The following is a 12,878-nucleotide window of genomic DNA, read 5'->3' as shown; positions in this document are numbered from 1 at the left end:
AATAATTTGTTTTTCAATGTTTTAATGGGTCCCACAGTGTGTTTGGAGCTGCATCAGCTGTCAGTCCAAGATGGGCCATGTCAGAACTGGTGAGGTTGGGGGGTGAGGGGCAAGGCTGATCATACGAGGTCAGTCTGGATCTCCTGAGAAGACACTCAGCATCAAGATCACTTGGAGAACACCTCTATCACCTCTTCTCTGAACTTAAAAATATCCATAATTGAATTAAAAAAAAAGTACAAACTTTGAATAGTTGTTTTGAAACTGCCTTGAAGACAATTAAAGGAAGACAAAGAGATCCTGAGGGATTTCTGCATTTTAATGAGCCCCACGGTGTGTTTGCAGCCCAGCCCATGATCCTGAGGTACTGAGAGAAGATTGAAGAAGCTGCTGAAGAAGTCAGAAGCCAAACTGCAAGTGCCTTGAAGCATTGCTGGGCCCCACTGAGGGCAGGCACTGCCAAAGCCTCCCCAGGGACTCCTTGGAGCAGCTCCTTGGAGGCCAGGAGTGCAGGCAGACAAAGGCTCTGGGCAGGCCCCTGCAATGCTGAGCAAAGCCTGCCTTGGTTTTGTGGAGCACAAAGGCCAAGGCCTGAGCCCCAGGCCCTGGCCCAGCAGATCCTGTCCCTCCCGGCTGGCTCAGGGCTGTTTGGGGGCACTGGGATGGGAGGGGGAGGAACAACAAAGGCCAAAACTGGGCAACCCCTGCCAGGCTCCTGAGGGAGGGGCGAGGCAGAAACCAAGTGCAGAACCTGCCAGGAAAGTGTCTTGTGGTGGCCTGAGTGGCAGAGGCAGCTGCCAGAGGCAAGGGGACAAAGGCCTGGGTGCCTTTGGGCCTTGCAGCCCTGCCAGAGCCCTTGGCCATCTCTCCTGCAGGCTGTCCTGCCCTGGCCCTGCTGCTGCTCTGGCCTTGCAGGCTGCACACACCCCTCCTGCTTTCCCACCCCCTCCCAGCAGCATTTCTAGACCCTCCCTGATGTCTCTGCACCAGCTCTGGCTCTTGCCATGTGCACTTGGCCTTCTGAACTTGGATCCTGAGCCCCTGTGCCACAGGACATCCCTGCCAGAGCCCAGGCCCTTCTCCTGGGGGTCACTGCAGAGCTGAGCAGACCCAGGTCACCTCCCATTCCTCTGCCAACCCCCTGGGCCTGCTCTGGGCCCTCCAGGTCCTTGCCCTGCTCCCAAGGGCTGTGGGGGTGCTGAATGGTCAGGGCTTGGGGTTTAGAGCTCAGGGTGGGGATTAGGCAGAAATTTGGGAGGTTTGTTGTTCTTCTGGCAGTGTGTGGTTCATGATTAGGTGAAGAGATTTTTGGTCTAGCTCAGGATTAAAGCTTGGCTTTTCATACCGGTAATACAGGTTTGGGATTGGGGTGGGCATTAGAGGACAAATAAGAGTCTGGAGTTCTGGATTTGGGCTTTGCCTTTGAGGTCAGGTTGAGGTTGGGATTAGAGCAGTGGATTCCTCTCAGTGAGAAGGACAGCACTTTTGGGTAGCCTTGGGGCTTGAGGTTACAAAGTGCATAAAGGTCTATCAGGAATATTTGCACAGTCAGTATTTTAGCATCCTCAGCATTCCCTGAACCTGTTTTTACCTCATCAAAATCTCTCCTCTCTATATGCCAAACCTCTCTTTCCTTCCCCAAATATCCAATTCTTTTTGTCCCAGTTCCTCCTAATCTCCCCCAGACTTTCATCTAGGTGGGCTCAGCTCTTTGATGCCACTGTGCAACCTCATGGAATCAAGGGACCATTGTGGCACTGTAGGGCCTCATGGAAACCAAGAAACACAGGGACACTGTGAAATCTTGTGGAACCAAAGGACCATTTAATATTTGGGGTCTCATGGAACTAAAGGAAACCTGAAACCTTTTGGAACCTCATGGAGCCAGGGAGCCATTGTGTCACTGTGGTGCCTCATGGAAACAAAGGAAACCTGGGACACAGTGGAACCTCATAAAATCAAGGAGCCACTGTGGCACTACAGGGCCTTTTTGGAGCCAAATGGGCCTTGGGACACTGGGGAACCCTATGGAGTCAAGGGGCCCTTGTGACACTGGGGAAACTCGTGGAAAAATGGAACGTAGGGACACTGTGCAACTTCATGGAATCACGGGGTCATTCTGACAGTGAGGACAGCACATGGACTGAAGGGACCACTGTGACACTACAGGGCATTCTGGAGCCAAAGGAACCTTGGGACACTGTGCAGCCTCATGGAATCAAGGGCCCATTTTGACACTTCAGGCCCTCATGGAAACAAGAGAAAATCCAGGCTTGTCCAGGTCCTGAGGGTGATTGAGAAGGGAGGCAGCAGTGATTTCTCCCTACAGACCCACCACTCCAGTGGTCTCTCCCTGCAGTCCATGGGTGTCCTGAGAATTTTCCCTGGTGCCTCCCTGCCCTGAAGGTTTCTGGCCCTCAGGCTGGAGCTGAGGGGGTTGGGCAGGTGCCTGAGGAGGGGGGAGAACAAGGGCTGTGTCCAACTGTGCCAGGAGGGCTGTGCTGGGCAAGGATGAGGAGGCTGCAGAAAACAGTGGCACTGGGGACGTGAGAGGAGCAGGTGGAGAGACCTTGTGCCTGCCCACGCTGGGCAGGAGCTGCCCCAGGATGGCAGCTCTGAATCACTCACAGGATATCCTTGTGGACAAGGAGGGGAAGACTGGATCTAAAAATCAGGCTGGAAATGCAAAGAACAGAAGTGTCATGGGGACACTGCAAGGGAGTTCCAGCCCTGCAGCAAGGTCACAGAAGCAGTGACCCAGTACATGCAGTGGCCTCAGAAGATCCCACAGCATCCTGGAGATGCTGGAAGGGAGCCCAGCTCTGCTTCACAAGTTCCCAGGGCCTGTCCCTGCCTGTGCTGCAAGGGCTTCCAGCCCACAGGACTGTGCTCAGAGAGCACTCAGTCCCCACAGCAAGAAAGGGGCTCAGGAGGACAGTGTGGAGTGGCAAGAGAGCAGCTCTGCAAAGACCAAGCTCTGCTACTCCCTGGCAGTGCTGCTGGGCTGGGATTATTGTCCCCTTCCCATTTGCAAATACACCCTGTCCTGTAGTGTGCTGTCCTTTAAGAACATCTGAGAAGAAGAGTCTTGGACAAAGAAGGCATTACAGGGTCCTTTATTTTGTTTAAATACTCAGAGAGCACAATTCATCATTTATACATCTCTGGGGCAAATTCAGTGGATAGACACTAATTTAGAAGGCAGATGCATAATAATATTTCATTGCACAGAAAATTATTTCAAGAACAACCTGATGACGTCCAAGAAAAACCTGAGCAGGAAGGCTGGGCCATTAAGGAGTCCCATTCTGAATGCTACACACCAGAAACCTGGCACATAATTGCTCCTGAAAAGCATCCAGTCATCATTTTTCTCACAGCATCCTTGAGCTCCTGATTCTTGAGGCTGTAGATGAGGGGGTTCAGTGCTGGAGGAACTACCGAGTACAGAACTGATAATTCCAGATCCAGGGATGGGGAGGAGTTGGAGGGGGGCTTCAGGTAGGCAAATGCTGCAGTGCTGAGGAACAGGGAGACCACAGCCAGGTGAGGGAGGCAGGTGGAAAAGACTTTGTGCCGTCCCTGCTGAGAGGGGATCCTCAGCACAGCCCTGAAGATCTGCACATAGGAGAAAACAATGAAAACAAAACAACCGAACACTAAACAGGCACCAACCACAATGAGCCCAATTTCCCTGAGGTAGCCTGAGTGTGAGCAGGAGAGCTTGAGGATGGCAGGGATTTCACAGAAGAACTGGCCCAGGGCATTGCCCTGGCACAGGGGCAGGGAAAATGTACTGGTCTGTGGTGGCAGCACGACAGTAGAGAAAACCCAGTGGCCAGCAGCTGTGCCATGGCTGGCACAAGCTTCTGCTGCCCAGGAGGGTCCCGTACGTGCGGGGTTTGCAGAAGGGGGCAACGTAGCGGTTCGGTGCACATGATGGTTGAGGAGGGGAAAACTCATGTTCCAATGAAGCAGGACAAGGCAGAAAGCCTGTTGCAGCACATCCTGATGTTAGGAGATGGTTGTGTGTGCTTCCGAGAGGGAATTGTGCACCCATGGCTTTTGGCGACAGTGGTGCAGATGGATCCCAGGTCTGTGAGGAGAGGTTGAGGCAGGAGAGAAGCCCATGGGGGTGTGCAGTGGTCTGGTCCAGCAGCTAGCGGCGCTGAGGATGAGGCCGTTGGCCAGGAGGGCAGCCAGGGAGATGGCCAGGAAGAGCCAGAAGTGCAGGAGCTGCAGCTCCCGCCTGTCTGCAAATGCCAGGAGGAGGAACTGGGGCATGGAGCTGCTGTTGGACATTTGCTGCTTTTTAGCACAGGATCTGTTCAAAAAAGGAAAGAACAGGGAACAGTTAAGACAGACCTCTGTGAAAAAGCCACTTCATTGCTACAAGAAATCGATGTGTCAAATGTCACCAAATGCACTGCCAAGCAGTCAGTCTTGCTCTGCTCCAGGGGGAAATGGAATTTTTTGGTAGAGCTCTCACACACACAAGGAATGTCAGATGTAAGAGACCTTGAATACAAAAGTTCCCTCTCTACTGTAATGAATCAGAAGAGCTGGGGCTGCAGAACAGAAGCTTAGTCTGAGCTTAGAATAATTGTACCTGTGTTTTCTATTTCTACCCTCACACCTGGGAAAGTTCTTTTCCACTGCAGGAATCCTCATTTCTATGGCCCAGCACACAGTGCCCAGCAGAGCTGCAGGGAAGGGCCCCCAGAGCTGCCTGAATGCCCCCTCCCCCAGGCCTTTAGGGGCTCTTGCCCCCCACTCCCTGCCCAGGGCTCTGCTGCCTGGAGCTGTCCCTGCCAGCAGCTGCTTCCCTGGGCACAGGGCTGGGCCCTGCCAATGCTGCCAGAGCCCAGCCCAGACCTGGGGGCTCAGCTCTGCCCTGCAGAGACCTCCCAGCAGCACAGGGCACTGCCCAGGGGCATCTCTGGCTGGGCAGGCTCTGATGGCAATGTCAGAGCAACCCTGAGAAAGCTGGAAAATGACACTGATGCGTCTGTAAGACAGTTTTGATGTCTGATACTCTCAGGTTCAATGCCCTCTAATCTAACAGAGTTCAAGTTTCAGTGTCTCCTCCTGTGCTCACAGATTCATTTCCCTGTTGCAGTCAGCACCCAGACAACCCAGAGTATAACACTGAAAGAACTGGTTCATTCTCTTCAAGGTACCCCCTGTCTGTCTGTGCCTCTTGCAAATACCTTCTGGGAAATTTCCTGCTTAGATCTGGAGCTGTGACCAGCCCTCATCCCTGCAGCACATCTTGGAGATCAGAAGGACTCTGCCCTGCACTGCTCTCCCAGGAGTTGTTCCTTCCCCACAGTCCTTCTCCCCCAGCCCCGTGGCAGCTCCTTGGCCGGGCTGAGAGCTGACCCTGGCAGGCAGCAGAGTCCCTGCCCAGCACACAGAGCCCTGGGGGCAGGACCCTGCTCTGCCCCACAGCCCTGGGCACCCCTGGCTGCACCCCCACCTTCCCACCCCACAGCCAGCCCTGCCACAGGGAACCTTCTGGCCCTGGGCCTCTGATGGGGCAGCAGCAAGTCCTGCTCTGCAGCAGCTTCTCCTGCTGCACCCCAGCAAATCCAGCAGAGCCATCCTGACAGCTCCTGCCACTGCTGCCATTTGGCAGCTGGCAGAGGCACTTGCAGGAACTCACCTGCACTGCTCTGCAGCCACAGCCTGAGCGTGGCAAAGGGCTGGCAAGGTTCCTGCCCTGAGCAGCTCTGCCCTGTCCTCCCACCCCAGGATCCCTTGAACCTCCTGCTCCCTTCTCCTCTCTGCCCTTGCTGCCTGCAGCTCCTGCCCTGCTCTGCCATATGGCCACTTCCCCTGCACTGCAGCAACTGGGAGAGTCCTGCTGAAAGAGCCTGGAAGCTGTGGGATGTGCCAGCTTTAGGAGATGCCTCCAGGAAGAGAAGCTGAACTTTCCTACAGCCAGAGAATTCTTCCTTCAAATCCTGGGAAGGTTTCTCGTGTAGTGAGAGCTCAGTCACCTCCCAGCCCAGGCTGCCTCTCATGTCTCTGCCTTCTCTCCTGTGCCCTGGGTGCTGCAGGCAGTGCCCTCAGCCCTGCTGGGCTGTGCAGAGGAGCTGCTCACCAGCAGAGCTGTCTCTTTGAAGCTTCTCTTGGTTGTCAGGAGCTCCCTGTGTGCCAGGAGCCCAGCCCAGCTCAGCAGCACAGCAACAGCCCCAGGCAGCCCTTTCTCTGACCCTCTGGGCTCCCTCCAGCTGTCCCTGGGGCTCCAGGGGAACCTGCTGGCACACAGCTGAAGGAAATAATGATGTGCCTTCTCTCAGCTGGGCACACACACTTCTTTCAGCACTGTCATGTCTCCAAACAGACTCAGAGTTAAGTCCAAGAGTCCCCTTTTCATGTCCCATCATTAGACACGAAACCCAGACAGTGCCCAGGAGGGATCTCCTTCACCTGCACTGAGGGAAGGGACTCAGCTGAGTCAACAGAGGTGTCTCCTTGTGGCTCTGCAGACCTGGGGCCAGAAGGACACTCAGCTCCCTCCACAACCCCCATGGGCTGGGATTCCTCCTGCCCCACTTCAGTGGGCCCAAAACAGGCCCCTGCAGATGACTCCTTGTCCCAGCTCCCATGGCAATGAATGGAGACCAAAACCAGGAGTGACCTGCTGGGACACAAAGCCCTGGTTCCTTCTGAGGGGCCAGAGGTGACCGAGATTCCTGTTGGGAATTGCAGGCTCCAATGGAGCAGTTCCTAGGGACAGGGCAGCAGCTGTGGGATCTTCTTGGAGGCTGCTGGGACATTGCTTTGGCCAACTTCAGTGGCAGAAGGGGCCCACATGTAGGACAGGGGAACCTGTCACTGTTCCTTCTGTCCAGGGCAGCCCCTAGAGGTGTTCAGGTGACCAAATGGAGTCAGGTGGCACAGGGAGAGAGGTCTCTCTCCTGTTCTTTATCAGGGTATTTTCTACATGGCCTCAGAGTACAATGGCAGTTGTCTCCTGGACATCCCTTCACTGCTGAACCTAATTCAGGGCAGCAGAGCCTGGATTGAATAGCCAAAGAGGGGCCTGTAGTGCCAGGGGAGGTGCCAGGGCTCTGCAGCACAAGTGCAGCAGCTGCCATGGACAGCACAGGGCCTGTGCAGGAACCCCCTCCCCATTCCCAGCAGTTGTGGGACAGGCACCACCCAGGGCTTCTCAGACACATTGGGGGCCTTTGGGGTAGGGAGTGAATCCCAGCCCTGCAGGGACACAAAGGCTGTCCCTTCTCTGCCCAGCCAAGGCCGGGCCAGGCACGAGTCCAAATCCCATCAGCCCAGGCTGTCCACACTTGTTCCCTCACTCTCCTGGCTCTGCTCTCCCCCAGCACTTCAGCAGCATGTGCTGATCTCCTCAGGGATCAGGCCTGGGATTTTCCCCCTGGGCCTGAGCCCCAGCACATCCACCCCCAAGGCCATTGTCAGCAAAGCCTCTGCACACCCCAGCTCTCGGGGCTTTCAGAGCAGCTTTCCCCACTGCAAGTCTGTTCTTACCCCGGTGCCCCCACTGAGGGGCTGCAGCCAGACAGGCCCCAATGCCCTGCGTGTGGGGCACAGGCAGGAGGAGCTGCAGCCCCAAGTCTCTCTTCATTCCACTTGCAGGCAATAACAGCCCAGGCCTGCTGAGACAGTTCCCAGGTTGCAGGGCTGTGATGGGTTGGGAGAGAAGGCCAAGGAGACACAGGAGAGAAAGAGCAGGAGAGAGGTGTCCTCAGCGGGAAGGAGCTTCTTGGAGCTGTGCAGCTGCTCTAGGGGATGAACAACTTGGGTGAACTTTTGTGGGTGAGGGTCAGAGGAGAGAGTGGTTTGATTGACATTGTGGTGTGAGACAAAGAGCCCATTCAAGTTGGTTTTGATAACCCTGGAATTGACTGGAAAGGCCTCACGACAGGATGCAAAGAGTCCCAGAGGTTTGTGCAGAGTCTTGGTGAAGACACCCCTTGGCACACAGGCCTTTAGAGCACAGCTGGCAGGTTGGTGGACAAGAGGGAGACTCATTTGCATCTGCTTCTCATCAAGAGGAACCAAGAGGTTGCCATGGTAACTGACCATAGCAATGGGAATGTATGGTGGTTGCCATGGTAATTGTCCGTAGTAATAACAATGTATGATGGTTGCCATAGTAACCAACTTTATCAGTGGGAAGTATGATGATTGCCGTGGTAACCGACCATCTCAATGGAAATGCGTAATGGTTGCCATGGTAAATGACCATAGCAACGGGACTGTATGATGGTTGCCATGGTAACTGACCAGAGCAATGGAAATGTATGATGGTTTCCATGGCAACCTACCATAGCAAAGGGAATGTCTGTTGGTTGCCATGGTAACTTACCGTCGCAATGGAAATGTGTGCTGGTTGGCATGGTAACCAACTGTAGTGATGGGAGTTTTTAATGGTTGCCATGGTAACTGACTGTAGAAATGGGAATGTACGATGGTTGCCATGGTAACTGACCGTAGCAACGGGAATGTATGCTGGTTGCCATGGTAACCAACTGTAGCAACACGACTGTGTGATGGTTGCCATGATAACCGACTTTAGTAATGGCCGTGTTTGATGGTTGCCATGGTAACCGACTGTAGCAACGGGAATGTATGCTTGTTGCCATAGTAAACAACCGTAGCAATGAGACTATGATGGTTGCCCTGGTACCTGACCATGGCAATGGGAATATATGCTGGTTGCCATGGTAACCGACCGTAGTAATGGAAATATGTGATGATTGCCATGGTAACTGACTGTAGAAATGGGAATGTATATTAGTTGCCATGGTAACCAACTGTCGCAACAGGAACGTATGATGGTTGGCATGGTAACTGACTGTGGCAATGAGAATGTATGATTGTTGCCATGGTAACTGGCCATAGCAATGGTAATGTGTGATGGCTGCCATGGTCACCGACTGTACCAGTGGGAATGTGTGCTGGTTGCCATGGTAACTGGCTGTAGCAATGGGAATGTATGATGGTTGCCATGGTAACTGACCATAGCAATGAGACTGTATGATGGTTGCCATGGTAACTGACCATAGCAATGGGAATGTATGATGGTTGCCATGGTAACTCACACTAAGAATGGGAATGTGTCAGGGTTGCCATGGTAACCGACCATAGTGATGGAAAACGCATCATGGTTACCATGGTAACTCAGCATAGCAATGGGAATGTATGCTTGTTACCATGATAACTGATGGGAGGAATGGGAATGTGTGATTGTTGCCATGATCACCGACTGTACCAGTGGGAATGTGTGCTGGTTGCCATGGTAACTGACTGTAGCAGTGGGAAGTATGATTGTTGCCACGGTAACAGACTGTAGCAATGGGAATGTATGATAGTTACCATGGTACCTGACCACAGCAATGAGAATATATAATGGTTGCCATGGTAACTGACCATGGCAATGAGAATGTATTCTATTTCCAAGGTAACTCACCATAGCAATGGGAATGTATGGTGGTTGTCATGGTAACTGTGCTTTCCTTAGACTATGAGTACGACATTTTCATCTGCAAAAACATTAGTGAGAGCCCAGTGATTTCCCAAGATGGGCTTTAAAGGTCTCAAGCACATGAGCACTAGAGAGGGGCTAAGGAGCTGTGGCCTCAATGGTGTGGAGACTGAGGACAGCACAGGACAGCCCTCAGGGGGCTTGAAGGGAGGATTTAGAGATGGTGCATCCTTCTGTGATAGCAGAAAAGAGCATGAGAAAGAAAGAATTAATGCCAAGTGCAGCTGGGGAGGTCCTGAGTGGACATGGGGAAAAAGGAATTTCACACCATGGAAAACACTGGGCTGGAACACATCACCCAGGAGGAGTCTGGATGAGCCCAAGGCTTTGTGTGTGCAGGAAGAGCCAGGGAGGAGCAGAGATGTCAGTGCAGGAAGGTGCCAGCCAGGTGGGGCAGCCGGGGGGATGACGACAGCCTGCAGGGAAAGGGGCAGGGCATGGACACCGTAGGACAGCCTGGGCTGGAGAGGAGACAGGGAGGGGGAGAAGCTGAAAGGCCCTGACACAGCCACCTTCTGCAGGCCTTTGGCCAGGGCTGCTGTCTGTGCCCCTGAGGCCAGGAGGAGGGGAGTGCCCCTTGCAGCCCTGGGGCCTCATGGCCTCCTTGTCCCTGCTCAGCAGCCTGGCAGGTGCCACCCCATGGTCCTGCCCTTGGCATTGCACATCCCACATCCCAGTGCCCCAGCAAGAGCCCTGAGGAATGAGGCAGGGACAGGATCTGCCTTCCCAGGGGCTGGGGGTCAGGGCTTGGTCCTCTGGATTAAGGAAACACATCCAGGTTTCCTCAGCATCAGAACCACCTTTCCCTTGCTTGTCCATCCTTGTCATCACTGTCTGCAGTTTTCTGCTCTAACTGGAACCTGGGGAAATGTTCTCAGTTATGTCCCTCAGTGAGACTCATTAGCACTACAAGAAACTTCAGTGTTTCAATCTCACTTTGACTTCCTGAAAAGTTGTTTGAACTTCCTCTCAGGGACTGAGTCTCATGTAAACAACATCAAAGTCCCCTGAGGGTCATGAAATGCCTGGGGCTGTTGCTGTGCTGCTGAGCTGGGCCGGGCTCCTGGCACACAGGGAGCTCCTGGCAAGCAAGAAGAGCTTCAAAGAGACAGCTCTGCTGGTGAGCAGCTCCTCTGCACAGCCCAGCAGGGCTGAGGGCACTGCCTGCAGCACCAAGGGCAGGGGAGTGAGACAGAGACAAGTTAAAGACTGTCAGACATAGAATGATGCTGAGACCTCACTGGGGGAGAATTTTTAACAGATCTTGGCACAGGAAGTCTGGTCATGCAGGGCAATGGGACTGCAGCTTTTGGAGGCATCTGGGAAAGCTGGCACTGCCCACCAACTACAGATTCTGTAAGTGCAACTCTGAGAGCATCTGGAGTGCAGAGGAGGAGGACATGCTCAGAGCTTCAGCTCCCTCTCAGAATATTTCCAAGACAAAGATTTTTATAAGGTTAAAGAAATTTCCTGAGATTGTGTTTCCAGTTTCCTACTCTTGAGGAATAAATCATTAAGAAAGTATTAATTTTGACAGGTCCCTGAGAGATCTGAACTGTGAGTGCTCAGTAGGTCTATCTGAGCTTCCTAATGTGCTTTCAGCCACTGCTCTGCCTGTGGGCAGCACCAGTATCACCTCTGCTAGACCCATCAGGACTAGTCTGAGATGTCATTTTTGCACCTGCAAATGGAATATGACCCCTACCAGTGCAGCCTGTGGTGCTGGGGAAGGAGCTGAGTCTGCTTAAATCAAATGCCATCATAAGGACACTTGGCTGTCTCCCTGAGGTTTCCTTCCAAGCTCTGAATTCCCCTCCAGGTTGGAAACCTGTCCCTAAACATCTCCTTGTTATGTGAAACGCCTGTACAGAAGCACAGTGATGCTAAAACAGAGAAAATGCTGTTCAGTAGGGACCCAGCACTGGAGCTGAAGGAAGATCTCCTAGGAAATCAAAAGGCTGTCTGTGTGTGACATGGGGAGTGTCTGTAGAATACAGCTTTGACTTTGTTTAGATAAGTTCACGCTAACTGGCCTCTTACTGTCTTCTTCTCCCGTGTGGGAAACAAAAACCCAGAGGCAGCAAATGTCCAACAACAGCTCCATGCCCCAGTTCCTCCTCCTGGCATTCCCAGACAGGAGGGAGCTGCAGCTCCTGCACTTCTGGCTCTTCCTGGCCATCTCCCTGGCTGCCCTCCTGGCCAACGGCCTCATCCTCAGCGCCGTAGCCTGTGACCACCACCTGCACACCCCCATGGGCTTCTTCCTGCTCAACCTCTCCCTCACAGACCTGGGCTGCATCTGCACCACTGTCCCCAAAGCCATGGACAATTCCCTCTGGGACACCACAACCATCTCCTACATGGGATGTGCTGCACAGCTCTTTTTCTTTGCCTTCTTCATGTCAGCTGAGTATTTCCTCCTCACCATCATGTGCTACGACCGCTACGTTGCCATCTGCAAACCCCTGCACTACGGGACCCTCCTGGGCAGCAGAGCTTGTGCCCACATGGCAGCAGCTGCCTGGGCCACTGGCTTTCTCACTGCTCTGCTGCACACAGCCAATACATTTTCCCTGCCCCTGTGCCAGGGCAATGCCCTGGGCCAGTTCTTCTGTGAACTCCCACACATCCTCAAGCTCTCCTGCTCACACTCAGGCTACCTCAGGGAAATTGGGTTTATTGTGTTTAGTGCCTGTTTAATGTTTGGTTGTTTCATTTTCATTGTTTTCTCCTATGTGCAGATCTTCAGGGCTGTGCTGAGGATCCCCTCTCAGCAGGGACGGCACAAAGCCTTTTCCACCTGCCTCCCTCACATGGCCGTGGTCTCCCTGTTTATCAGCACTGTCGTGTTTTCCTACCTGAAACCCACTTCCATCTCCTCTCCATCCCTGGATCTGGTGGTGTCAGTTCTGTACTCGGTGGTGCCTCCAGCACTGAACCCCCTCATCTACAGCCTGAGGAATCAGGAGCTCAAGGATGCTGTGAGGAAAATGATGACTGGATGCTTTTCAGGAGCAATAAAGTGTCTACGTTCTGGTGTGTAGCATTCAGAATGGGATTCCTTAATGGCCCAGCCTTCCTGCTCAGGTTTCTCGTGGAGGTCATTGGGTTTTTCTTCCAATAGTTCTCTGTGCAACGAAATATTATTATGCATTTGCCTTCTAGTTTAGTGTCTACCCATTAAATTTGATCCAGACATGTATAAATGATTAATTGTGCTCTCTGACTATTTAAACAAAATAAAGGATCCTGCAGTGCCTTCTTTGTCCAAGACCCTTCTTCTTAGCTGTTCCTAAAGGACAGCACACTGCAGGACAGGGTGTATTTGCAAACAGGAAGGGGA

General features: G+C 53.1%; 1 protein-coding gene across 1 annotated transcript; it reads left to right on the top strand.

Moving 5' to 3' along the window:
* The first annotated feature begins 11,619 nt into the window (after nt 1–11,619).
* LOC108640138 (olfactory receptor 14J1-like) lies at nt 11,620–12,579 on the top strand. The gene has a single exon (XM_029958684.1). It carries the CDS (start codon nt 11,620–11,622, stop codon nt 12,577–12,579), a length of 960 nt encoding a protein of 319 aa, XP_029814544.1.
* Nucleotides 12,580–12,878: the final 299 nt, after the last annotated feature.

This window comes from Manacus vitellinus, unplaced genomic scaffold, assembly GCF_001715985.3.
Source record: "Manacus vitellinus isolate BGI_N305 unplaced genomic scaffold, ASM171598v3 ctg7180002434048_pilon, whole genome shotgun sequence".
NCBI classification, from domain to species: domain Eukaryota; kingdom Metazoa; phylum Chordata; class Aves; order Passeriformes; family Pipridae; genus Manacus; species Manacus vitellinus.
This window is presented reverse-complemented; position numbering and strand designations above follow the sequence as displayed.

What these genes read in the sequence shown, in the direction of transcription:
- LOC108640138 (XM_029958684.1), top strand. Translation starts at nt 11,620, where the DNA reads ATGTCCAACAACAGCTCCATGCCCCAGTTCCTCCTCCTGGCATTCCCA.